This window comes from Aegilops tauschii, chromosome 5, assembly GCF_002575655.3.
Source record: "Aegilops tauschii subsp. strangulata cultivar AL8/78 chromosome 5, Aet v6.0, whole genome shotgun sequence".
NCBI lineage: Eukaryota > Viridiplantae > Streptophyta > Magnoliopsida > Poales > Poaceae > Aegilops > Aegilops tauschii.
Window position 1 is genome coordinate 313,122,606 of NC_053039.3, and position 25,555 is coordinate 313,148,160.

Below are 25,555 nucleotides of genomic sequence, written 5' to 3' on the forward strand. Positions count from 1 at the left end.
AAAATATTTTGAATATTTTAATATGAATTAAATGCAGACTGAAATAAATGAACAAACACACTAAAATACGTTTATATATATTTGATTCAGAAAAGTATTAGAATTAGGCACGAAGCTTCTAAAAGTCACATACTCCACAGTCCACACACACCCACACAGCTGCAGGGGTTGGTGGAAAACAGCTTGGTCGGCGGATGATCAGAACCAGAGAAAGAAAAGTTCGCCCACAGGCCGGCGCGGGAGTCCTTCAGCCCGACGGCTATATAACCGGGGTAAAGTTAAACCCCTGGTTCGGTTTCGTCCCGATTCCCAGCTCTTCTGATTCTGAACGCCTCCATGCGCATCTCCTCTTCCCCATCTCCCCGCCTCCGCCTCCTCCTCCTCCAGACCTAAGCCATCCTCCCCATGGATTCTCGGAGGCGCCCCGCGGGTTTCCTCACGCAGGCCAACGCGCTCCTCCGCAAGAACCTCTGCCTCCAGGCAATTCTCCTCCCCTGCCTGTTCGCTTTTATCTACTCTGTGCTGTGTTGATAGTTGATACGCCGCTTTGGGTGCGCCCGCCACGTGCTTGTGAGTATGCCTGCACGGTTCCTGGAGATGCAGCCGGTGGGTCGACCGCGGAAAGTTCCGTTGATCCTGCGTCTTTTGAGAATTTCCAGAGGCGCCGCTGAACTTTTGGCTCCAGCTGAGTTCGGCATAAATCTGTTGGTCCAACTTTTCTAGGATTTGACGGCGTTTCCAGGATTTCTTATAGACTAGTACATGGCAGCATGAAACGCCACATGTTTCTTAAAATCTTGATGCCCTTTTAAGATTTCTTATTATAGACATGCACATTCTTGATGCAGTAATGCAGCATCTGACTTTCTTCATTCACTGCCATGCAGAAACGGAACCTGAAGACAAACATTGGCATCACCATCTTCCCGATCCTCATCTGCGTTCTGCTTCTCGTGCTCCAGAACATCATCAACAATGAGCTCGACAAGCCCAAGTACAACTGCGGTTGCGCCTGCGTCGACACCGACATGTACGGGACCTGCAGGAAGAGGGAGTGTGGCGTCCAATACTCGACGCTGGAGCAGGTTTGGAGCTGCGCAATTCCCAGCCCGCCACGGTGGCCAGCACTGATTCAGGTTCCCCAGCCTCAGTTCCGGGCTGTCAGAACCGTCTCCCAGCCATTTGATGATTTGCCCGATCCGTCATGCCGTGACTCTTTGTCTTGCCCCGCCAGTGTCCTCATCACTGGGAAGGACCGGGGGTTTGCTGAAAGTATGTGCTTCCACAATACAACTCAATGCATATCAACTGTTCAAAATTAAGATCAATGTATCTTACTTGTTCGGTACTTCCCGTTTTCCAATCGACAGGTGTTGCAGGAGGTCTGTTTCCTGTTTTCGCTCCCACTCTTAATGTGACAGATTATCTTGATGCTCTCTCCAGGATAGTTGTTGTGAGTTCCTTCGATGCCCAATTAAGCTTTTTTCTCTTGTAAGCTGCATGTCTTCTTTTGTTGTGTTTACGGAAGTACTGGTTGCGTTGATTTGTCTCAGGGTTCAGACACCATTCCAGGGTATACACAATTGGTAGAGCCTGCATTTTCTTCTTCGGATACTTTGTATCTGCTCCAGCCTCAGTGCGTGCCCTTCTTGTCGCAGACCATTTCATATAATGCCAGGGGCATACCCCTCCAGCTAAGTAAGTTCAAACTTCCTTCCCTAAGGTATTTAATCTACAGTTTCGTATTGGGAGGCTTAAATTACTTTACTGGAAAGTAGCTTAAGTGTTGATATGTGACGTGCTGTTTTACAGCAAAATGTATTTTTGCATTTGAAGGAACTCTATTTTGATGTGGACTTTCAATAGTTCAGTCTTTGATGGGTCCTTCTGTTTCCTTGAATACGCAAGTGACCTGCACATCTTTGTATTAGAAAGAAGAAGACCACAGAATGACAAATACGATAACGCCCTATGCTTCAAAATGACCAACAAACATAAAAGAAGATGAGAAAATACAGAAACACCAAAAGGTCCAAACTTTGCAAATGGTAGTTGCTGTGGACTAGCAGAACAACCTCGTACAACTCTAAGTGTCGGGTGGCTGCGAGTGCCTTTACATGTATCTTATGTTGGAATATTCATAACTAGTTGCAGTGCATGCCCTTTTTGTGTGGAAAATAACTGAAGCATGCAAATATCTAAAAAAAACATACTTATGTATAAAGATTCTCCTATATATATATATATTATATATTTGACAGTTGGTGTAGCTTCTGTTTAGCGGTGGCAGAGTAAAACATTAGTGGTTCAGAATGATGGTCTAGAGTAAAATAAGCGGTATTGTGCAGCCGAGAGAGCAATGGTACCTTGTAGTGATGTGAGGTAGCAGCTGTAGCAATGTGTAAGTTGAAATTGCAGGATGTTGTGCTCTGGTGGTATGCTTTATATATAAAGCGGGGCGAAAGCCTTTTTCGGTAAATTGCAGTTTTGTTTGGCAATATGTGTTGTGTATTATGTCCCGTAAATAAATACATACTCCCTCTGTAAACTAATATAAGAGTGTTTAGATCACTAAAATAGTGATCTAAACGCTATTATATTAGTTTACGGAGGGAGTAGTATTTATTCCATGTTAGTTTTTTTACAACAAACCTTTATGTATATACAGTTATACACATAACTCAAAATGATGAATATTTTCATAAAATGATCTGGGAATATAGCGTTCGCTATTAGCACCCACTATCCAATATCCGTTATAGTGAAGCTAATCCACTACAAAGAATACAAACCTGCTATCCGCTATTCAAAACATGGATTATAAATAATTCATAATTCGCTTTCACATTTTCTTGTTTGCATTATGCTTTTAATACAATCAGACAGGAACAAATTGACTAGTTACTATGTTAGAGAAAAACTAATTGTGAATCAAGAAAGTGGATTTTGTATCTTGGTATGGTTATAATTACTGGTACTGACTACGGAACACTGACTTTTTGTGTAGTCTGTTTGACCAGAATAATTAGACATGTTAATCTTTTGTTTGGATTCTTTTTTAGACCTGCTGTTATTGCTGCTCTGACGTCTTTATGAAATGAACCAGATATACAGTGTGTTGAAGGTGTGTTGTTGTGGCGTGAGAGTACATCAGTTATCAATGATGAATTATTAAAGGGTTATATACAAAGAGGAGGAAAAACAAACGAGTTTATTGCAGGTTATCTTCCTATCTTTGTAGCACCAATTTTTTGCCTCTTTGCATTTGTAGCGGGTTTGCACAGCAGTGAGATTTTGTTAAACAATTTCGTAATAACTTCTGATAAACTGGCCCTTGAATGCTGCCCGTGTTCTTAATAATTGCTTGAGCCCATCTACCCAAATATGAAAATGAAATCTCATTAGCAACACTTATTTTGCATCCATATATAGTTTATAGTTGTGTTCTTCTTTGCAGGTTATGACTTCTTGAGCTCAACGGAGTATGGCCTCGGTATAAACGTTTGGTACAACTCTACCTATGGCGGTAAAACCGCATTTTCATTTATCGCAGCATTACGAGTTCCACGCTTGGTGAATGCTGTATGTGCTCTGTTTCCCATTAATTCATCTCTGAGTAATTCCAATTTATTGTGGAACATGGCAACTTTTCTTACATCGTGTTCGTTTCCTATAGGTATCCAATGCATATCTCAAATATATCCGAGGACCTGGGATGGAAGTGCTATTGGAATATGTAAAAGATATGCCCAAAGTTGGAACAAGTTATAGGTTCGACCTCTCTTCTCTTATCAGTCCGCTATTCTTCACATGGATCGTTGAACTGCTTTTCCCAGTGAGTATGATGAGATGTAACATTCCTTAAGTGCACTCAAAAGAGCTGAACGTATTACAGAGTCAGTAGAGCTTGGTAATTAACTCTCCTTTCCAGGTTATGTTGACGTATCTGGTGTATGAGAAGCAACAAAAGTTAAAAATTATGATGAAGATGCAAGGTCTGAAGGACGGACCTTACTGGATGATATCTTATGGTTATTTCTTCGTTCTATCGGTTGTGTATATGACATTTTTTGTGATTTTTGGATCCTTGATAGGTAATGAGCTTTCACAATTTATTCACGAGTATTCTTGAAAGAACCAATTTTACTCGTGAAGCTGCTTTTGTGGGAAAAATATATATGTATTCCAAATTGACCTTGTTTTGTGCAGGTCTCAATTTCTTCAGAGTCAATAACTATGGCATACAGATTGTTTTCTTCTTTGTCTATATAAATTTACAGATTGCTTTTGCCTTTTTTGTGGCATCTTTCTTTTCATCTGTCAAGATAGCCACAGGTCAGTGACTTAAACCTGTAATATCTAAGTCTAAATTTTCTTCTTGGAAGTGACAAATTTCGTCTATCCCCCTGCTGCAGTGATTGGTTACATCTATGTATTTGGCTCTGGCTTACTAGGGGCCTTTCTTTTCCGCTTTTTTATTGAGGATATAAATTTTTCCCGTAAGTTGCTGGCCTAACCAATCTGCAATTCGATTTATATGTTATATGGCCATATGAGTAACAAGGTTCGTATTGTCTACTCAGGTGGTTGGATATTAGTTATGGAGATTGTACCAGGATTTTCACTCTATCGAGGACTGTATGAGCTTGGTCAATATGCATTCTCTGGAAATGCTATGGGAGCCACTGGCATGATGTGGGAAAATTTGAAAGATCCAATCAATGGAATGCGTGATATCTTGATCGTAATGACTGTAGAATGGGCATTAATGCTTGTGTTAGCATTCTATTTGGATCAAGTCTCTTCAATAGGTGGCAGTGTCGGAAACCCCTTACTCTTCTTTAGATGTCTGCAGAAGAAATATGCACCACCATTACAAAGTAGCTTTGTGCAGCAGAATCATAAAGTAGCCGTTGATATGGAGAAAGCAGATGTTGCTCAAGAAGTAGGTTACCTGCCATAGTTTGTCACTTCCATCTTTTTCTACAGCACATTTGTATTAATACTCGTGCGTTGATATCTATTCAGAGACATGTAGTTGAGCAATTATTGATGGATTCCAATGCAAACCAAGCTATCATCTGTGACAATCTGAGGAAGGTTTATCCTGGAAAGGATGGAAACCCAGACAAGCTGGCTGTTCGAGGATTATCTTTGGCCCTACCAAAAGGCCAATGCTTCGGAATGCTTGGCCCAAATGGAGCTGGGAAAACATCATTCATTAGTATGGTACAGTACTGAAACAGCATGCAGTGGCATTTTTTATGGAAGTTGCATAAAGTATTGCCACACACCTTGATTAACTTTGATCTGATCTTTCCTCAGATGGTTGGACTTACTAAACCTACATCTGGTACTGCTTATGCACATGGAATGGATATAAGGATGGATATGGATGACATATATACAAATATGGGCGTGTGCCCACAGCATGAGTATTTACTGCAACTTGTAGCTCATCTGGCCATTAGCTTTCTTTCCCACGTCACATTGTCTTCTCATGGTAACTGGTCTTGTCTGAAATGCAGCTTACTTTGGGAAACATTGACGGGAAAAGAGCATCTATTCTTCTATGCTAGGTTGAAGAATCTTAAAGGTGCTGCATTAGTGAAGGTACATCTAATCTCTGTAACTTTGTTTTGGTCTTGTACTTGCATTTCATTGTAAGAGAATTCAAACTGCTATCTTCATTCATCAGCCATATTATTCAGCATCTCAATGTATGTACAGTATTATTTTTCAGCATTGCTGGCCCCATTTAAACACATCAACTTTTCTTTCATTACCAGGCTGTTAATGATTCTCTGAAAAGTGTAACTCTGTTTCATGGTGGTGTTGGTGATAAGCAAGTGGGAAAATACAGCGGAGGCATGAAAAGAAGGCTCAGTGTGGCAATATCATTAATCGGAGACCCCAAGGTATTCTTCTTGCTTTTATGTTTCAAGTTTCAACCCTTCCTGTAGAAATCTATTTGCAAATTGGTTATGAAGCTGAAGGAAACATTCCTTAGGTTGTCTACATGGATGAGCCGAGTACAGGACTAGATCCGGCATCAAGAAATAACCTGTGGAACATTGTGAAGGAGGCTAAGAGAAACCGTGCAATTATTCTTACTAGTAATTATGATTCTTTTCCCTGTCCACTCATGCATCTACATCATAGACTCCCCTGTCCACCACTTTACTGCATCTGAAAATAACAATGAATATCATCTGTTCCAATGTATCTGACAGCACACTCGATGGAGGAGGCAGAAGTACTTTGTGACCGACTTGGCATATTCGTTGATGGCGAGTTCCAATGCCTTGGAAACCCTAAAGAGGTATACATCAGCTTCTTAAATCTAAAATATTACTGTAGCAACACTTCTAAAATTATTTACCACTGTAATGCCATACAGCTGAAGGCAAGATACGGGGGTGCATACATATTTACAGTGACAACACCTCCAGAACAAGAGTCGGAGATTGAACAGCTAGTCCATCGCCTATCACCAAGTGCAAACAAGATCTATAATCTTTCTGGCACTCAAAAGTTTGAGCTGCCGAAGCAGGAGGTGAGAATAGCCGATGTCTTTCATGCAGTTGAGAGGGCGAAAAGCAGGCTCAGCATACATGCCTGGGGTCTCGTTGACACTACCTTGGAGGATGTCTTCATCAAGGTTGCCAAGGGAGCACCGGTGTTCAATGATGTTGCATAGATTGTAACCTGGAGAGTGTCTTCGCCATGGACGGCCAAGGGACACCCCAAGCATTCCATGTGATTTCGTAGATAATCTGACGAGTTCATAGCATGTAGGTTCTGTTTGGGTAAAAATTCATAGCATGTAATTTTTTTTAGGGAAAACATTATTCCTACATGATTTTTGACGTGGTTCAACTTTTCGAGAGAAGTGCAAAAAAGAAAAAGAAAGAACAGAGACAGATTCTTGACAATGCTATTGCAGAACAGAATCGTTGGTTGCTTTAGTTTGTCAGATTTATTTCCTGAACACTTCCTAAAAGTGAAATTCCATTTTGCATTCCCGAACACCATCCGCAAACAACGTAGCATTTTGTATTTATTTGTTTCCAAAGTTTTAAATCTGGTCACTCATAGTTTGTAAAATCTTTTGACATGATGTTGATATTTTTTTAAATAAATTTGGTCAAACTTTGTTGAGTTTGACTTGACACAAATCTAATACGCGGAGTGAAAAGGGACCGGAGGGAGTATTTTGAAGGGATGTGTGAAAATTATATGTATTGTTGGAAGATACTTTTATAATGCAACAAATATTGGGATTTATATTTATATTCTAGCTGAAGTTAAAGGTAAAAAAAATTTGGGTATGTCTAAACATCATTCTTTTCAAAATCAGGAGAGAGCATTTGTAAAACAAAGCATTTTCATCATATTTTGCTTCATGTATTCTGTAAATATACTAGTACTAGAAAATAACGACCAAAGTTTGTATTTAAAAACCGTGTGCACAATGTAGAGTAAAACTATGAGTGATCTAGATTTTACAAAATATTAACATCGTGTCAAAAAATATCTTTGACATGATGTTAATATTTTGTATTTAACAACGATGAGTTCTCCTATATAGTAATAACGAATGAAACAAACGCAGACGAGCAAGAAGACGCACACGGAGAGTTAACCGACAAACGCGACATATATTTAACACTATAATAAGTTCCCCACAAAAAGAAACACTATAATAAGTTGATCAAAGAACGTGATTTATGGCGTAAGCATAGGCGACATGTGCGATCATATATGACTAACTGTGTACTCCTCGAACCAAGTACTCCCTCCGTTCCTAAATATAAGCCTTTTTAGAGATTGCACTACAAACTACATACGAATGTATATATACATATTTTAGAGTGTAGATTCACTCATTTTGCTCCGTATGTAGTCCATAGTGGAATCTCTAAAAAGACTTATACTCCCTCCGTCCCAAAATTCTTGTCTTAGATTTGTCTAGATACGGATGTATCTAATACGAAAACGTGACTTGATACATCCGTATTTAGACAAATCTAAAACAAGAATTTTTGGACGGAGGGAGTATTTAGGAACGGAGGGAGTATTACGTGTTGGTTCTTTGCTCTGACGGTGATCATTTCATTTTCGTGACATGCATGTGAGCGTGGTTCGAGTTTCCTGTTGTTGACTTGGTCTCAGGAGGCTCGGCTGGTCAAACGTACAGCTGCCGGCCGCCGGTGCACGTGAGAGAAAGGAGGAGAGTCCACGTGAACATGCCACCTCAGTCAACAAGAATATTTCGAGCCGAATGTACGTGCCTAGCAGAGACTTTTGCTTTGAGCGTTTTCAGACTACCAGGCAAACTCTTCTCTTCAAACTTTGTTGATGAGTCTGTGGATTTGCTTCCTCCTTGCCAGTAGTTTCGGCAGCCGGTGATGGAGAGATAAATCTCCGTGCCTTTGCTCCGGCTAGCGGTTTAAGTTAGTTTTTTTAATCCTCTCATGTGGGGCGCTTGGGCGGATGATAAGTTGTCTTTTCGAGTTTGTCTTTCGAGCTTCGATCCTTCTCGAGTTCGTCCATCAAAACACAGTAGATGAAGCTCCAGTGTAGATTCTTGTTGTCTGCGTTAAGTTTTTCTCGCTATGTGTGCGCAACGACGAGATTTGGGCATTTGTTTTAATCTATTCAAGGAGTAAATGGCAAAAAACCACCATAATTGAAGACCCTAATTCAAAAAACCATCACCATTCGTTTTTTTCTTTCAAAAAACCGTCATCATTGTGCTGCTGACAGTTTTCACAAAACGCTAATTGACTGATTAGAGCAGTTTAAGTGGACAACTGATGACTGCGGCCCGCTGTCAGGTGCCATGTGTCCGGGAATGAGACGGCGCCGTTAGAATGTTGGCCAAAAAAACGTTCGCATCATTTGCTCCTTCTACCCGCAACCGCCGCCAGGAGAGCTCAGCACGCGCGCCGCTGCCGTAGAGCGTGCCTTGTACCTCGCCGGTGAGCTACCGCGCAGGGGACATCTTTCTCCTTCCCCACGGCTCCCGCCCCGCTAGCAGTCCGCAGATCTGCGCTCGCACCCTCCGAGCGCATGCCAGCATCTGGCTCGCCAGATCCCCAGATCCCCTCGTCACCGGCACGTCTCCTCCAGCGCCGGCGGTCAGCGCCGCCACCTTCAACACCCCCTGTGCACTTCCCCTCCTCCTCCCGTCACGTGCAGGAACCAACACCGGGCGTACAGCAGGAACCAGAACGCGGCGAGGGCGACGAACGCCAGCGACATGACGCCGTAGAACGCCAGGAGCGGGCCATCCGACCGGGGAGGTAGCTGTAGCCGCGGCTGTTCTTCCTGGTCTTGCCCTCCACGGCCACGTCGAGGGACGCGTCGCAGTGGACGAAGCGGAGGCTGTCCACGCCGGTGGGCGCGACGGCGACTGTCTCGTCAGGGAAGATGGCCTCGAGGGCGCCCGGCAGGAAGGAGGCGGCAAGCACCTAGGGCCAGTCGCGGCGGTAGTGTTGTTGGGCACGTGGTGCACGAGCGACCCTTCAGTGCACGCGCCGCGCTTCGCCATGTCCGGCGTGCACCAGAGCACGCACGCACCGCCGGCGACGACGTCAGAGCCCCCACCGCTGCGGACTGAGCCGTGCACCAGCTCCTCCTCGCGCGCTTCCCCTACTCCTGTTCCCGTCACGTGCTCCGCCGCGCTCGCCGGCGGCAGCGGAAGCCGCGTGTGCCGGACAGCCGACTGCAAACCGAGCCGCGCACCGCCACCTCCAGATCCTCCCTGCGCTTGCCCTTCTCCTCCCGCTCCACACCATGCTCGCTGCCCACCGCGGACCGCCAAGTGCACACAAGGTGCTCGAGAGAATGTAACAGAGAGAGAAGAGTGTACGTGCACGTTGACAGGTGGGCCCTACGCCCAGTTTAACGGCCCGTTAAAAAAATGTCAAGTCTTCTTGCCATGTTAGCACTGACAGCGGGCCCTATCCGTCAAATCAAGCATCAACATGCATTTAGCGGTCTAAAAAAACTGAATGGCGGCTGTTTCCTGAATTAGGGTCCTCAATTGTGGTGGTTTTTTGTCCTATTCAAGAGTCCGACATAACAACTGCGGCTCCAGGACGTTAATCCTTAGAGGCACGTTGCCATCGACAAGGTCAAGCTGGTTCCGATTGGGTAGCAGCATCTGCGGCTTGATCTAACAACAGTAGTGGTTGTTCGGTGGTCTAGAGGTGTCGATGTCATTTTTTATTATATTTAAGGTCATTTGCATTGCTGATTAACTTTATAACAAATCTGAAACTTTTTTAGAAAAAGAAGTACGTGCCTACTGTACTACACTTTAGAGCCGAAAATGGCAAGAAGAAATTCATGCATGCATAAACTAGTCATCACGTCGCCGCTTCTGCGTGACGGCTAAGAAGAAACTTTGCAGGGAACAGCTCAACCAAACGCAACCACCACTCCGTCCCAATCAATCATGGCGCTGCCACCAGTTTCGGAAGGAATGCCAGGCAGGGCAGAGACCCGTCCGTCCGTCCGTCCCGGTCCCACTCCGCAGAGCCGCCGGCCACGTCGGCGCACACGTCGTCGGCCGCGTCGGCGCACGCTGGAAAAGCCGTCCACGTCGGCCACGTGCTCGCGAAAGGAGAAAAAAAGGGGGCGAGCTCGCGAGGAACATCTGTGCTTTTCCTCCGCTGCCCTGTCCCTCTCTCCCTCTCGGCGCAATCCATCCATTATTCTCTCGCTTATTATTATTCCCCACTCCCCCCTCTCTCTCTCCCTCCCTCCCCGACTAGCTGCTGCCTGCTGCGGAGGCCGCCGCCGGAGAGGAGCGAGAAGGTGTGCCGCCGCGTCCGGGGGATCCGCGCCTCCTGCTTCGGCTGCGCGGTGGGCGACTCATGCGGTGGTCCGGAGGCGGGGGTGCTGCCGGGGGAGACGCGGTGGTTCGGGGCGGATGGCTCGCTGGTGCTTGGAGATTGGTGTGATTTGACGGGATTCGGTGGAGGCGCTGGGTTTCGTGGGGTGCCAGGGTTTCGGCGGTTGCGTGTGGGGGACGTGGGTGTTTGCTGCTCCCTGAGGCCGATCTGGCGGCGCTCGTGCGGGGGAGCGAGCTGATTCGACGCGATTTGGAGGTGTGGCGGCGGGATCTTCGTGAGGCTCTTTTCGCGAGGGGGGTAGGAGGAGGAGGTGGTGGTAGCCCATGGGGCTCGCGCCGCCGGAGCTGGGCCAGTTCGACGGGTGGGAGAGCTCTGGCGAGGAGGAGCGGGAGAGGTGGGGATGGTGCCGCCGCAGCAGCAGGCGCGGCCGCCGCCTGCCCCGGAAGGGCGGCGAGGAGGACGCCGGCGTCGCTACTGGCTGCTGCATCCGCCTCTGGCCCATGGGCAACTGCCCGCCGCAGCCGCGCTCCAAGGTCGACACCTCCACCAGCAGCGCCAGCACGCACGGCGGTAATGTCTCTCTCTCTCTCTCTCGCGGTGTTGCTTTCCATGTCTGCGGTTGATGCAATGCATGCATGCCCTAGTTGGTCATGGCCTATACTAGTCTGTTACGTTGTTAATGCTGATGGTGTGTGTGTGCCTCTTCCACAGTGTTGCTTTGGATGTTCAGATTCAGATTCCATGTAACGGATGCCGTATGGTTGTCGGTTATAGTTCGTTAGGCTGTTAATGCTTGCGAGCGTGCGCCGCCGGTCACGTGTCGTTTTGGATGTTTCGGTTTGATTAATGTATGCCGTAGTTGGTCGGCGGTTACGGTTCGTTAGGTTCTTATAATGCTGAGGATGTGTGTGTTTTGGTGGTTAAATTGCTGGGGAGCTGAGTGAACTACATGTGAGTACAGCTTGGCACAAAAATCTTTGGCCGTTGCAACGTTGTCGAGAAATGAATGTACAAATGTCCTAGTATTTAGTATGACAAGCCGACAAAACATATGAATTGTGAAATAGTTGGCGAATTCTAGTATTCTATTGCATATTTAGCACTGCATTTCTAGCTGAGCTGTTAGTCTGTTAATGGTGATGACGTGCGCCGCATTCACGGTGTCGTTTTGGATGTTTCGGTTTGATGCAGTTTTGCATGTTCTAGCTGAGCTGTTAGTCTGTTAGTTGGTTACAGTTCGTTAGATTTCTAATGCTGAGGATGTGTCTGTTTTGGTGGTAAAATTGCTGGAGAGTTGAGTGAACTATGTGTGAGTGCACTAGTGCAGGGCACAATAATCTTTGGTCGTAGCCACGTTGTCAAGCAATGAATGTAGAAATGTCCTAGTAGTATGACAAGCCGACAAAACAAATTAATCGTGAAATAGTTGGTGAATTTTACCGAACATTGAGCACCGTATTTCTAGCTGAGATTCAGGTGTCGTCATCACCTAATTAATTAATGTGAAATTGAAGGATGGGATTCTGGAATAGCAAGTGTACATGTGGGACTAGTGGCATGACTGCTTTCATGAGTATCTATTTTTAGAATAGCATGGTATGTTGTTGCTTCACACAGGTTGCACTAAATCCTGTAACAATTTAATGAGAATCATGCACAAGCAATCACAATGGATGTTGATAACTTGATAATATAATGTTACTCACCTACCTGACTCTGATTTTGTTGATGTCATCTCCTGTATGATGTTTAAAATAGTAACCGCTTTCTCAAATCATATTCATCAAGACTTTTGCTTCATCCATAGATGGAAATGCATATTTGGAATGCATGAGAGATCAATATAGCCGCTTTATGAAGCCCTTTTGGTTTAGCTAGTGGCAACTATTTCTTACAAACAATACGTGGTTGGATCTCAGATAGATAATTTAGGTCTACTTTTGCATTTTTATGCCGTGCTGTGAAATCTAGTTAGTTATGTTAGGCTTGTGCTGGCCAGTACTAATTCTGGTACAATGTTTATCATATGGGCCTAGCGGACCTCTTTATGTAGTTTGTAATCTAAAGTAGACAAGAGCACTGGTTTGGGTAAGTAACAACTTTAATACCAAACAGTCCTTGTTGATTCTTCTCCGCTTGCTGACTAGATTATTTCAGAATTTTAGGCATGAAGAAATAGCATATTAACATGGTACCGGATGATACGAGGACTGAGTCTAGCCAGCTACTTAATTTTCCTCTAATTCGAGGATATATGCCTTGTGTTTGTACTTATGCCTTGGAACTAAAATCATGAGCTAAAGCATGATGTAGAGCTACGAGAAAGGACTCCAGTTGGCATATGGGTCCGTAGTTTCTGTCATGTTTATTAACTCATAACCTTATAACTACCTTTGTCAGGTGCTCACAGTGAATCACTTCTCCCCTTCTCCTTCAGAGAAGCCTATTTCTATTTCTTTTTTTCGAAATTTGTGAAAGAAAAAAAAAACGGGTAGACTATTCACCTAGGTATTTGAAGGAGAAGCGTATTTCTGCTTCTTCTTTTGGAAATTTCTGATTAAATGGTTGCCTATTCAACTAGGTATTTATTTAGGAGAGAGATGTTTCCTGATCCTTGAAAGGTACCACCAGGTATCTGCACTCGACGATACCAGCAACCGTTATGTGAAATGGCATTCTGGTGTGAGTGTATTGTAAACAAGATTAAGTTGGTAATTAGTAACCTCTCCAAGTCCAACACTGCCATTCTTTGTCAAACAGTCACTTGGAGCATTTCTGTTGAGCCTCTCCTAGTACATCTATGCTCTGATTCCCCACCTACGTCCTCGCATTACTACTTGCTCCTTCAAGCTGCCAGAAATTGTAGTACTTTCTAATCAAGAACGTGCGTAACCACATCAACTTGCAAGGTCGTTTGTTTGTGCCTGCCAGCTTTTTGTAATTTGCTCTTCTGTAATGCCGTGATAGAAATATGTAGGTTTACTTCGGTTACTTAGATTCAGATATGTGGCCTTGTGGGTATACATTTCTACCAGTACCTCTTACTCTAGACATCGGATTATATTTGATGAACAGACCCAAGCACCAAGACATCTCTTAGGTAGTTTGGTATTGTTATATGAGTTGATTGTATTTAGTACTCCCTCCGTCCCAAAATAAGTGTCTCAAGCTTAGTGCAACTTTGTACTGGAGCTAGTACAAAGTTGAGACACTTATTTTGGGACGGAGGGAGTATGTGTTTGTGTATGCCCCATACTTAAAATTACATTTTGCTTTCCTTTGGGGATACCTCAGACTTGGCTGTGTAGATTGAAATTATGTTTATTCTTATTGTTACCGTCGGGACATTCTTGTCTTATTATGGTAATACTAAAACTGTTATTCATTGCGTGGAACAGCAGAAAAGTCAGCAGAAAATGGTAGCAGGAACCAACCTGTTGTGTCAGTAGTCTCAGGCTCGACATCTACTAGTAATGCAGAGAGCAGTTCATCAGCATCTAAAGCTGGAGAGGAAATAAAGGTTTCCTCTAAGTTGCGCAAGTTTGGATTCAGTGATCTAAAATGCGCCACACGGAACTTCAGACCCGAGAGTCTTCTCGGTGAAGGGGGTTTTGGATGTGTGTTTAAAGGGTGGATCGAAGAGAATGGAACTGCGCCTGTGAAACCTGGTACAGGTCTTACAGTTGCTGTCAAGACACTCAATCATGATGGTCTTCAAGGGCACAAAGAATGGGTGGTATGTGCTTTGTTACTTCAAGCTATGTTTATTTTGATCTTCACTATCCAATTTCATTAGGATTTCCAATGATTCTCCTCCATATTCTATTTGCAGGCAGAAGTTGATTTCCTTGGTAACCTTCACCATCCCAATTTGGTCAAATTAATTGGATATTGTGTTGAAGATGACCAAAGATTGCTGGTATATGAATTTATGCCGCGTGGAAGTTTGGATAATCATCTATTCAGAAGTATGTACTGACCAGTTCTCAAGCACTTGAAGCTTTAAAATTTTCATAGAGCCTTTGTCCTGTTTTGTTCATCATTTTTTTCTTTTGAGGATAACATGTTCCAAAGTGTTTGCCCATTGCATCACTCAATTGGAAAATATTATTTATTTCGTGGAAATTCGGAGCTTACATAAATTTCAATTCATACATAGGGTCTCTTCCTCTCCCATGGTCCATCAGAATGAAAGTTGCTCTTGGGGCAGCACAGGGTCTTTCCTTCCTTCATGAAGAAGCAGAAAGACCAGTCATTTATCGTGATTTTAAAACATCTAATATACTGCTAGATTCGGTAAGTATCGAATCCTTGAATTTATTTCATTGCGCATCACATGACTCACATAGGTGCATCCTGTTCATACGTGTAAATGTTGCTCTTGCAGGAATACAATGCAAAGCTCTCAGATTTTGGGCTTGCCAAAGATGGTCCTGTAGGTGACAAAACTCATGTGTCTACTCGAGTAATGGGAACCTATGGTTATGCAGCTCCAGAGTATGTCATGACAGGTAAGTGCTTCATCAGACATTACTTGCCAGCTCTGGAAGAGTGAAAGATACTTACAGAAACAACTTAGCTAGATTTGGAGTACTTGCGTAGGTTACTATGCATCATATGATCGTTGTCATTGACGTACTTAAGATATGAAATGATGCTTGTTGGATACTGGTAAATGGCATGAATGCAGACATACAGTTTGAGCAATTTCTTGGTATTATATAGAAGTTTAACTAGTAGTGTTGGCTTTGTCGGGTGTAATTAATTTGAGTGCATCTATCCATTCATGCAAGAAGCCCTTAGTGTCCTCATGTATAACTGATTTCCTGGCAAAAATAATATGCGCCAATCTACCAAAATCAACTATTTTGCTAATGCAGATCCCAGTGTCTTCTTAATTTAAAGGCAATGTTGGTGCTTGATACTGGGATGCTGCTTGGTTAAATTGTTCAATTATTGTTTTTTAGATAGATGCCAGTTACACGATGTTTGTTCTAATGTTACTAGCTTTCATAACATATTTTCTGAATTTCAGGTCATTTGACATCAAAGAGTGACGTCTATAGCTTCGGTGTGGTGCTGCTTGAGATGATGTCAGGACGAAGGTCAATGGACAAGAACCGCCCAAACGGCGAGCACAACCTTGTGGAGTGGGCGCGCCCCCTCCTAGGAGAGAGGCAGCGTTTCTACAAGCTAGTGGACCCTCGCCTGGAGGGCAATTTCTCTGTCAAAGGTGCTCAGAAGGCAGCACAATTGGCACGCGCATGCCTGAGCCGGGACCCCAAAGCCCGGCCGCTTATGAGCCAAGTGGTCGAAGCTCTCAAGCCACTGCTGAACCTCAAGGACATGGCCAGCTCCTCCTACTTCTACCAGACGATGCAAGCGGAGAGGATGGCACATTCGAGCAGCATGAATGGCAGGAACAGCCATAGCCTCAAGGTGCACGGGTCTTTTGCCCGCGCAAGCGCGAACGGGCAGCAGCCGATGAGGAGCATGTCTGATGGCCCCCGCGCGTCCCCGTTTCGCTACTCACCAAAGCCGAACATGAAATAACCATAGCTCCGCGTCGCTTGGTAATCCTGGTTGAACCTAGAGTCTCTCCAGATCATTCTGGGGGTGGTGGAACTTGGGTCGGGGCGGCAGGTGCCGCGGGTGAACATTGTTGTGCGACATGAATTGATGTCTGTCTGTCTGGTGTAGATTTGACATGTGAAGAAGATATAGGTGGAAAAAGAAGATGTAGGCGTTGAGATATCTCTCGTGGATGCTTTGCGTTGAAGGTTAATCTCAACTGGATGCTGCTATACATCTCTTTTCTCTTTTAAAGAATGATCTGAAGTTGCTCTTCATGCTCCCTCCCTCGGGTGGCACTTGGTTAGGAAACAGTCCATGTGCCACTTCGAGAAGAGATGGTGAGTCACGGCAGCCAATCAGTCATCCTTGGCTTGGCACGCACGCACGCGTTTTAGGAGAGGAGGCATCTTTCCTCTAGCTGGAGTGCTGCAGTCTGCGGGCACATGAGCTCGATTCCATTTCCTCGCTTGCTTCTTGCGTACATAGAGATAGGATAGGACCTTTATCGCGCTCTTGTACCAAGCAAGCAAAGCATCGCCTCACAAGGAGGCAACGTCTACAAGAAGAGAGAATGGGTAGCCATTTTAGACGCCTGAGGAGCGCCAGGTCCGGGGGTTAGGGTTGGACGGTGAAGCTGATGGAACTTTCCTCCCTGATTACCCGGTTCTATCGTTGCACGGCTCCATCGCTTTCTTTCTCATCTGTCTGCCCAAAACGAATGAAAAGACGAAGAGAATCTGCAGCTTCCGATGAACTGCCGTGGTGGTGGTATGAAAGGAAGACCCGGTTGCGGTTTGCCAGTGGCAAAGCCTTCCAGTTCTGTGGCTTCTGTCCCCATGGAATTGCGCGGATGGTGCCACTCGGCTCGCACACCGCACCGCAGTTCCATCTTTGGGATCTCCCCCTGTTATTATGATGGCGAGTTAGGCTTGAGTCCAGCTGCAATCCATCCGTTAACCGTCCGGCCTCTCAAAACCATGCTCTGCACATCAGCCAGCAGCATCAAATGTTAACTACAGATTTGGCATACAAACTTGTTCGCCGGTGAGCCAGGCTTGAGATTTCTGCCTAGCGGCTAATGAGTTAAAGAGTCATCTAAGATTGATTAATGGATCACTGGCAAAGCCGTGCAGGTCTCCTCCTTGTGGATGTCAAGCTCGGGGCTTCCTCGCGTTTGCGCCGCACCTTGCACGGTCCTCGGCTTTGGGCGAAGCACGCCCTGACAAGTCCAAGCCTGCAAGGTTTCTGCCTACAAGTTCACGACGGAAGCCTTGGAGACACAAACGAGCCGGGACGAGAGTCTGGCGGCTAATCCAGCTACTACTTGTTCTACTGCTTTTTTCTTTTTCTTTTTAAGTACAGCCCTTGAACGTACGAGTCCGAGTGCATGATGGCGCTCAAGAATTCAGGGATTACATCAAATGTTACACTTTGCATGCCAACGTAAAGAGCGTGTTTTGTTGAAGTATCGGCCATCTCATTTTTGCATCTCTTCCGTTCAACTTCATCTCAAACCCCTGAAAATGCGAGACATAGGCGTGCGTCTCTCTGATTAAAGGACCCCTAGTCGGCCTATCCTTTCCTCCATGCAAATCATCCACAAAAGTTTGGCAACCAGATTCTATCTTGATCCTTGTCCATCCTTTCTCAACCGCGAACAACATAGCATCCCGGCAGCTAGGGCTTCACAAACAAAAGGATCAGTGACGTAACACCCATACATTGAGCACACCTCCCTGCAATGAAGGCTCCATTGTGATCTCGCGCCACCATACTTGCTCCCGCACACCCTTTCGAGACGTCAATAGCCCCATCGGTAGTAAGCTTCGCCGGCCCGTCCAATGCTCTGATAAGCCCTTCTATGATCTCCATTGAGCGGTTGGGTTGGTATTTAATCTCCTTGTTTCAGTTACTCCACACGGCCCACATCACAGGTATTGCAATGGCTGCACTCTCTTGACCGGTGAACGTTGGGTATAGCAGATCTCTCGTCCAAGTCAAAGGATGCATTGTGGTTCGGGGAAAGGAGGTTCCGTGCGGTTGTAAGGTGCACCAAGACAAGCGTCTTGCACTATGTCATGAGGGAAATCTAGCCGTTTTTCAAGGGAGGAGTCTTTTTCACGTACCGACCAAGACTGGCCACTTCTCCTACTAGTAGACCGAGTCATCGCCACCACCAGATCATAGGTATTCCTACTTTTTTGGAGAGCATGGTATATGAGGAATGATATCAATTTCTTCAAAAGAAGAGTTCACCATTGTTGCACCCAAGTCGTTCTTTGGAAGCTATGTTTACTCTCTCCTCGGAGCTAAACATGGGTATAGTGCAAGATAGTTGAGTTGATACAAAAGGCAAGGAACTTATCGGTGCATTTGTTCGGTATTCTTCTATTGCGAAAGATAAGTGGTCGAATGTTGGACATCGCCTCTAGCGGAGTTGGGTGAAAATTAATAAGGATGAAACTTTTAACCAAGTAGATGGAGTGGCGTGCATGGGTAATCAGAGATGGACACGTTGAAGTACTACTCTCATCGAGCAGAGTCCTGCCGGGATGCTTCAACATGGAAGAAGCAGAAGCGCTAGATTGTCTTGAAGGCATATGCCTATGCATCGACTGGATCTGCAAGCCGACACGGATTGATAGGATTGTGTCACGGTGGCAGGTATGTTAAATGATATGAAAAATGACAGGTTTTTCATTTGGCAAATAGTGTTGGAAGCTAAGGCGGCGTTGAATTTGCTGCCGCTATCGAGGTTTCTAAAGTTTTGAAATAATACAATTACGCGCGAAATAGCTAGGTTAGACAAAAGGGTTTTCTTTTCTTTTGTTATGCACAATAATGATCATGAGTGTGTTCATGAGCTTGTTGTTCATGATTACAAATATGTTTACGATTAATTTATGTCACGCGCAACGCGCCAGTCGACTTCCGCACGGAAGAGATCGGCCACCTCCAGAGTTGTTGGATTCATCGCGCGACACGCGTTCAATTTGGTCCTCGTTAGCCTAGCTCACGAGCGTTTGCAATATGAGCCATTTGACGCTTGGAGGTTTGCAACATGACACATGTTGCACCCGCCTTTGCAAATAGTCCAGCCGTTTTTTGATTGTTGCAACATGCCCTGTGTTGCCACCGCAACAATACCTTCGTGACCGACACACGATTAGTTATCAGTCGGTTGAGTGCGAGCGTTTTCCTTAAGAATCTATTGAAAAACAAAATTAAGATTATTCTTTAACCAAGGAGCCCCATTTTAGAAAAATATAAGTAATTAGGATGCAGAGTATCTGCTCCCGAGCTCAAATGCTCCCCGATGAACAGTGAAATAAAAAATATGGTAAACAAATGCAAAATTTCCAAAAAAAATGTGGTAGACTTTGACAAATGTTTTGTGTGCTTGATTTTTTTTATCATGAAAGGACATTCATGAAAGTCATGGCAAAAAAAAAAGATGCTCCAAAAAATCTATTTTTGAAAGCATTTTGGAGTACTGATTTTGTTTTTTCATGACTTAAATTTCATTTCGTGGTGAAATTTTTCAAGCATACAAAAACATTTGTCTTGGTCACAAAAACCTTTTTTTCATTTCTTTAATTTTACCATTCACCCCGAGCTCATTTGAGCTTAAGAGCAGAAGAGGACTTTCGGTATTATGCAGATTGGCACTTCCAAATCGTAAAGGACGAGGAAGAGCATTTGCGGACTGGGTTTTTTACCCTATTGATACATTAGTATATACAGAACCCACATGTCTGTGACATGTTTTAGAAGTAACCCTCAAGTTTTAGTGCCTTTTTCTCACCAAATAAACCATAACAGTTGTTATGTGTTACTGTTAAAAAAATTTGTTATGTCAAAAATGAAAAATAACTGTTCTACGGAGATTACATATCTTCCAATAAAAACATCTCCAACTGTAGAACCGCCACCTCCCCTGCCTCCCATATCTTGTAGTATACTCCTATAACAACTTATCCTTTTATATATTCGCAAAAAATGGTTACCCTACGATATGGTTATGTTTTGGTGTGATATATTATCTTTTTTTTCCCAAAAGGGATATATTTTATTGTTACATGGCTGATGAAAAAAAAAGATTTACGGACCTATTTTTTAGGGGAAAAAAGATATATGTATATCTGTTAGGCCATCGGCTCCATCAAGACCACCAGACGGGCACAGCAAGATCCGAACCGTCCATCAGCCTTCTCCTCTGCTGCCGCCCGTATATATACGCCACACAGCCACAATCCCCAGCCCAGGAGGGTTCTGGTCCAGCGCTGAAGAAGCGGAAAACCCCAGGCGCCCAACGACCTTCCTTCCGTCGAAACCATCCGACTCCTCCCTCGTCTTCCTGCTCGCCGAGGCTCAGCTCAGGGTGACCGATCTCTTCCCCCCCCCCCCCCCCCCCCCCCCCCCCTCTCTCGTCGGAATTACGCGGTAGATCATCATCAGATTGATACATTGTGCGCCGTCTAGGTTTCCTAGATGGGGTTCCTCCGCGTCTTTTGTTGTTCGCCTTCTTGTTCCGCCGGTCGCAAGATTTCCCCCCTTGTAGGCCCCCGTCGGTGGTAGCTGCAATTCTGTGCGAATTCGTAATTTTTTTCTGAGAGGGAGTGGCCCTGCTTCAGATAGCAAAGGGTGATCTTTGAAATTCGAGACGGATTTGGTCGATTACTCAATCAATTGCCAACTGGTATCGTGGTTTCATCCAACATGTGCGCCCCTGTGGGTTGTAGTCGAACGTGATGCGTTATGCGTCGTGCTTTCTTGATCGCTTCTTAGGCAGTTGTAGTTTGCAGACCCTTAAATTTGCGAGAAGGCCTTTAAAGAGTAGATTGCAGAATTTTGGGGGTTTTGTGAAATAATAGTTAATTTGTTAGTGTCAAATTGCAGATTTTTAAGCTGCTTGGTAATCAGATTACTTTGGTAATTAAACCCCTATGCGGCCGTCTTGCGTGCTAGCCTGAGTTGTCATGTATTTGTATGGCTGTATCTCTCCATAGTTTGTAAGTTTATTTAAGCTACTCCCTTCGATCCAAAATAACTTGCCCAGTCTTGAACTGGGGTTAGTTCACAACTGCCACCCTTTTTGTGGATCGGAGGTAGTACGCATTAGCTCCCAGGAATTCCAGCCAGGTGGCCCCTTCACCTCTGATTTAAGTCACCCGCTGCACTTAGCTTATTTCTTTCACAATTCACCAATCTGTACTTAGTTATTCTGGCAAAGCTGTGCTTCGTAGTTATATTTGTCTGAATTTTTCTTCAGTTGTTTTGTTTTGTCTTATGGTAACTGGTTTTGAAAGCATGTGTTGCCTCATGAATTTATGTATGTATTTTCAGAGGTCTCACTGTTTCAACTTGTAATGGTATTGCAAATTGGTCACGAACCCTATCTGTAATACTCTTTGCTTGAAGTAGGATAATATGAAATGTTATGTGCTGGCCAAGGTTGCCACCTGTAATGTGTGAACCACAACGTGTACAAGTTTAGCACGCCATATATCTGTAGTCTTATTGATGATTTTATCCTCGTGATAAATGATATATTTAACGATGTGCGTGCCGTGCTTTCACTTACTGTGTGATTATAATTCCTTTTTGTACATTATAAACTTAATTTTGGGAAGTACTAATTGATATCTCAACCATTTACCAACATTTGGTGTTATGCCATCTACCTTACAAGTTGGTAGCCAGATAATCAGTAGGTTGTTCAGAGACTTGGCACTTAGTAGGCTATCTACCATGTATTTGGTTTGCTGCTGCATACTTGCTGCTATATCTGATGTCAGTTTGGAACTTTAAAAGTTTGGTTATCCTTCGATGATGAACAATTCATCTTTGCCTTTGCAGTCTGCACAGTCGACATTTATGACTTCACTGAACTTTATTTAATTACTATCTTTTCCATTGTGCAGATAAACCATGGGTGGCGTTTTGGGTTTAGTGCAGGTTGATCAGTCAACTGTAGCTATCAAAGAAACTTTTGGGAAGTTTAATGAGGTCCTGGAGCCTGGTTGCCACTTCTTGCCTTGGTGCATAGGGCAACGGATTGTTGGTTACCTCTCACTGCGCGTGAAACAGCTAGACGTCCGATGTGAAACCAAAACAAAGGTATTCTCTTATATCATCATATCTGTACTTATTTAATACCTTGCTGAAGCAATCGTAACAAATGAAAAACGCTTATGCAATGTTCCCATTTGGGTGTTTTCACTTTCTACAAATGAAAACACTTTCCTGCTTCTTTCAACTCTGATATCTTAATCTGTGCCCATTCAGGATAATGTCTTTGTGACTGTTGTTGCTTCTGTCCAATACCGTGCCCTTGTTGATAAGGCATCTGATGCCTTCTACAAACTGAGCAACACAAAGCAACAAATCCAGTCGTACGTCTTTGATGGTAAGCTACCTGTCCACGAAATTTCGCTAAATGTTTTGACTACATCCCTTGTCTGTGTCCAGTTTTAGCCTTATGTTAGTACTTTTATCCTCAGATATTTAACTGAAGCTGCAGATTTTCTATTTCATATGGTTGTCAATTTACTGAGATTCACGTGCTTCCTTTAATATGCTTGTTAACACCAGTTTCTTGTTTAATTTTTAATCCAAAGGAGAAGATCTGTATGTTTTTTTACCCTTTTGTGTGCAATTAGTACTCATAAAGCTATGTGTCTTGTTTCAGTGCTGGACGATGCATTTGTGCAAAAAGATGACATTGCAAAAGCTGTTGAAGAGGAGCTTGAAAAGGTTCTTGTTCACTGCCCTGTTGTCCTAAACTATGTTTTTAAGGCGGTAAGGCGAGGCGAGGCGCTGGGGGGGGGGGGGGGGGGGGCGCCTCACTGGCTAAGCGCTAAGGCATAAGGCGAGGCGACGCCTTAGACACATACATATATAATAGATGGCAGCCAATTAGGAGATTTAACTACTAGCATTGACATCATAAACTGTACATACATATATAACAGATGGCAGCCATTTAGGAACTTTAACAATTAACATTAACATAATTAGTTGTTGCCAAATCATAGGCCTCAAATCATCTTCTGTATATGACAGAACGGCGCCTTTGAACTTCAGCTTCATCCTTCTCATCAATATATCGCTCCATAGCTTTAAACTTTCTAGTGTTTAAGGATTTGCGCTTCTCTATCCTAATCTCCATAGATGCCTCGGGACACATATCTGCATCACTACAACCCCCAGAAAGGTGCTGCTTCAGCCTTCTCACTCCAGCATGGACTATCTTGCCACACAATGTACACTGGAGTAAATCTTTCCTCTCTAAATCTGGCCAGAACCCATACTTCCAAACTGGATCATCTGATGTAGCTCTTCTCCTAGGATCCATCAGAGCAGGGACACCTCGCTGCTGCAGCAACACTGAGAAAAGACCCAATCAACCGTCAAAGAGAGAAGAGCCAAATCACTAGAGCAAGCAGACAAGCATGGGGAAGGAGAGAAGCGATGGTGGGGTTGCTGCCTTGTGGATGGAGAAGCAGATTTGGGAGCAAACAGATGCAGAGGAGGAGCAGGCAAGCAGCCAAGCACATCTACAGATCTACCTACAATGCAGGAAGAAACAGAGTATTAGGAGGGGTAGAAGAAAATTCAGAGGAGGCCGGGGTAGAAGTGAGATGAGAACGGGAGCCACACCTTGCTGTTGCGCCAGAGTTGGAGGGAGAGCTGAGCCCGGCGAGGAGGGGCACAGATCGGAGCTGTAGAGGAAGGAGTCGCCGCCAAAGGTCAGAGAGGAGAGAAGGAAACCCTATCGGGTGGATTGGACGATTGGTTCGATCCTCTCTGTCCCGCCCTTCGCCTTATACCTGTTCGCACTCGCGCGCGAGCCCAATATTTCCCGCGAAAGCTTCCCGCGTGGGCCACTCTTTCCCGCCTGGAAGCAGCCCATGGCGTCCGATCTGGCCCAAGGCGCCGCCCTACGCGCCTAGGCGGACGATTCAGACGCCCTAGGATCTAAAGCGGACGCTTTACGACGATGTATAAGGCAGGTTCGACGCCTTGCCATCGGAGGGCGCCCTGACGCTAAGGCGTCGCCTAAGCGACGCTTCACAGACGCCTTAAAAACAGAGGTCCTAAAGTACAGAGAATATCTTGACTGACCTGTTTTGCAAATGTTGTAGGCGATGTCTATGTATGGGTATGAGATTGTGCAAACTCTGATAGTTGACATTGAGCCTGATGTGCATGTCAAGAGGGCAATGAATGAGATCAATGCAGGCAAGTCTAATGATCATTTGCTTTCAATTCACATACATCAGATTAAAGTGGCAGCAAAACATATACTAGATGATTTGATGCGTGCTCAGAATTATCTTTTGTATATTTAACATCAATGTGGTTTTGTGTAACAGCTTCAAGGATGAGGTCTGCAGCCAATGACAAAGCGGAGGCTGAAAAGATTCTTCAGATTAAAAGAGCAGAAGGAGAAGCCGAGTCAAAGTACTTGGCTGGTGTGGGCATTGCAAGGCAGCGTCAGGCTATCGTGGATGGTCTGAGAGACAGCGTCCTCGCCTTCTCTGAGAACGTCCCTGGCACCACTGCAAAGGACATCATGGACATGGTTCTGGTCACCCAGTACTTCGACACCATGAAAGAGATTGGGGCCTCATCCAAGTCTTCTTCGGTGTTCATCCCCCATGGTCCTGGAGCCGTCAAGGATGTCGCATCGCAGATCAGAGATGGGCTCCTCCAGGCCAACACTCTCTAAGAGGAGGACCATGGAAAAGGATAGCTTCTGTTTTGCAAGAGTTGTGAAGTTCTTCATCATTCACCATTACGCTAAGAACATATTTTATGCGACAGATATTTGGCAAGGTCGTGAGTAATTTATCTACGTGTGTGAACTAGTACGTTAAGTTGTGAATTTTACATGGTGTGAACTACTACTACCTAGATAATCAGACTTGCATGGAGTGGGTTTCTGTAAGAAAAGTTTAGCCAGATTCCTGAATGGTACTTGTTGCTGCTTGCAAGTGAGCCTGGATGTTTACCAGGCTTATCTTAATTATTATTTGGTGACACTCCACTATGGTGCTTGTGTTTTCTGCTGAGTTTATCTCGGTCGGATTGAGCTTAATGGCTTTGAAGCC

At 44.5% G+C, this 25,555-nt stretch overlaps 3 protein-coding genes and 1 long non-coding RNA gene across 7 annotated transcripts; 3 read left to right on the forward strand and 1 right to left on the reverse strand.

Annotated features, from left to right (window-relative positions):
- The first annotated feature begins 225 nt into the window (after nucleotides 1-225).
- Nucleotides 226-6,968, forward strand: LOC109770099 (ABC transporter A family member 7). Of its 3 annotated transcripts, none has more exons than XM_020328813.3 (18): nucleotides 226-480; nucleotides 888-1,272; nucleotides 1,371-1,453; nucleotides 1,554-1,698; nucleotides 3,107-3,220; nucleotides 3,458-3,582; nucleotides 3,677-3,835; nucleotides 3,932-4,094; nucleotides 4,210-4,335; nucleotides 4,416-4,499; nucleotides 4,584-4,945; nucleotides 5,029-5,229; nucleotides 5,326-5,435; nucleotides 5,529-5,613; nucleotides 5,790-5,918; nucleotides 6,011-6,116; nucleotides 6,234-6,322; nucleotides 6,401-6,968. In XM_020328813.3, exons 1-18 carry the CDS (start codon nucleotides 406-408, stop codon nucleotides 6,698-6,700), a joined length of 2,841 nt encoding a protein of 946 aa, XP_020184402.1. In that variant the 5' UTR covers nucleotides 226-405; the 3' UTR covers nucleotides 6,701-6,968. The 3 variants fall into 3 exon arrangements, with proteins under 3 accessions (XP_020184402.1, XP_045084828.1, XP_073356400.1); XM_073500299.1 differs by having other exon boundaries at nucleotides 294-480; nucleotides 3,677-3,771; XM_045228893.2 differs by having other exon boundaries at nucleotides 5,326-5,613.
- A 3,700-nt stretch (nucleotides 6,969-10,668) lies between these two features.
- LOC109770100 (serine/threonine-protein kinase PBL34) lies at nucleotides 10,669-16,671 on the forward strand. 2 transcript variants are annotated; one of them, XM_020328814.4, is made up of 6 exons: nucleotides 10,669-11,435; nucleotides 14,264-14,601; nucleotides 14,698-14,833; nucleotides 15,025-15,161; nucleotides 15,253-15,376; nucleotides 15,901-16,671. In XM_020328814.4, the coding sequence occupies exons 1-6, from the start codon at nucleotides 11,189-11,191 to the stop codon at nucleotides 16,416-16,418; spliced, it is 1,500 nt and encodes a 499-aa protein (XP_020184403.1). In that variant the 5' UTR covers nucleotides 10,669-11,188; the 3' UTR covers nucleotides 16,419-16,671. The 2 variants fall into 2 exon arrangements, with proteins under 2 accessions (XP_020184403.1, XP_020184404.1); XM_020328815.4 differs by having other exon boundaries at nucleotides 10,707-11,435; nucleotides 14,267-14,601.
- A 4,019-nt stretch (nucleotides 16,672-20,690) lies between these two features.
- LOC109770102 (hypersensitive-induced response protein-like protein 2) lies at nucleotides 20,691-25,494 on the forward strand. Its single transcript, XM_020328816.4, has 6 exons — nucleotides 20,691-20,820; nucleotides 22,364-22,559; nucleotides 22,728-22,848; nucleotides 23,131-23,195; nucleotides 24,587-24,683; nucleotides 24,818-25,494. Exons 2-6 carry the CDS (start codon nucleotides 22,371-22,373, stop codon nucleotides 25,171-25,173), a joined length of 828 nt encoding a protein of 275 aa, XP_020184405.1. The 5' UTR covers nucleotides 20,691-20,820; nucleotides 22,364-22,370; the 3' UTR covers nucleotides 25,174-25,494.
- Nucleotides 23,358-24,523, reverse strand: LOC123494150 (uncharacterized). Its single transcript, XR_012184723.1, has 3 exons — nucleotides 24,102-24,523; nucleotides 23,929-24,010; nucleotides 23,358-23,828 (listed from the first exon to the last, which is right to left on the reverse strand). It is a non-coding gene; the product is annotated as an uncharacterized lncRNA (long non-coding RNA).
- Nucleotides 25,495-25,555: the final 61 nt, after the last annotated feature.

What these genes read in the sequence shown, in the direction of transcription:
- LOC109770099 (XM_045228893.2), top strand. Translation starts at nt 406, where the DNA reads ATGGATTCTCGGAGGCGCCCCGCGGGTTTCCTCACGCAGGCCAACGCG. An exon ending in CTCTCTCCAGGATAGTTGTT is followed by an intron (nt 1,454 to 1,553) that starts GTGAGTTCCTTC and finishes GATTTGTCTCAG; the next exon opens with GGTTCAGACACCATTCCAGG. An exon ending in AAGGTGCTGCATTAGTGAAG is followed by an intron (nt 5,614 to 5,789) that starts GTACATCTAATC and finishes TTTCATTACCAG; the next exon opens with GCTGTTAATGATTCTCTGAA.
- LOC109770100 (XM_020328814.4), top strand. Translation starts at nt 11,189, where the DNA reads ATGGGGCTCGCGCCGCCGGAGCTGGGCCAGTTCGACGGGTGGGAGAGC. An exon ending in CAGCGCCAGCACGCACGGCG is followed by an intron (nt 11,436 to 14,263) that starts GTAATGTCTCTC and finishes TGCGTGGAACAG; the next exon opens with CAGAAAAGTCAGCAGAAAAT. An exon ending in CTAATATACTGCTAGATTCG is followed by an intron (nt 15,162 to 15,252) that starts GTAAGTATCGAA and finishes TTGCTCTTGCAG; the next exon opens with GAATACAATGCAAAGCTCTC.
- LOC109770102 (XM_020328816.4), top strand. Translation starts at nt 22,371, where the DNA reads ATGGGTGGCGTTTTGGGTTTAGTGCAGGTTGATCAGTCAACTGTAGCT. An exon ending in CCAGTCGTACGTCTTTGATG is followed by an intron (nt 22,849 to 23,130) that starts GTAAGCTACCTG and finishes GTCTTGTTTCAG; the next exon opens with TGCTGGACGATGCATTTGTG. An exon ending in TTGAAGAGGAGCTTGAAAAG is followed by an intron (nt 23,196 to 24,586) that starts GTTCTTGTTCAC and finishes CAAATGTTGTAG; the next exon opens with GCGATGTCTATGTATGGGTA.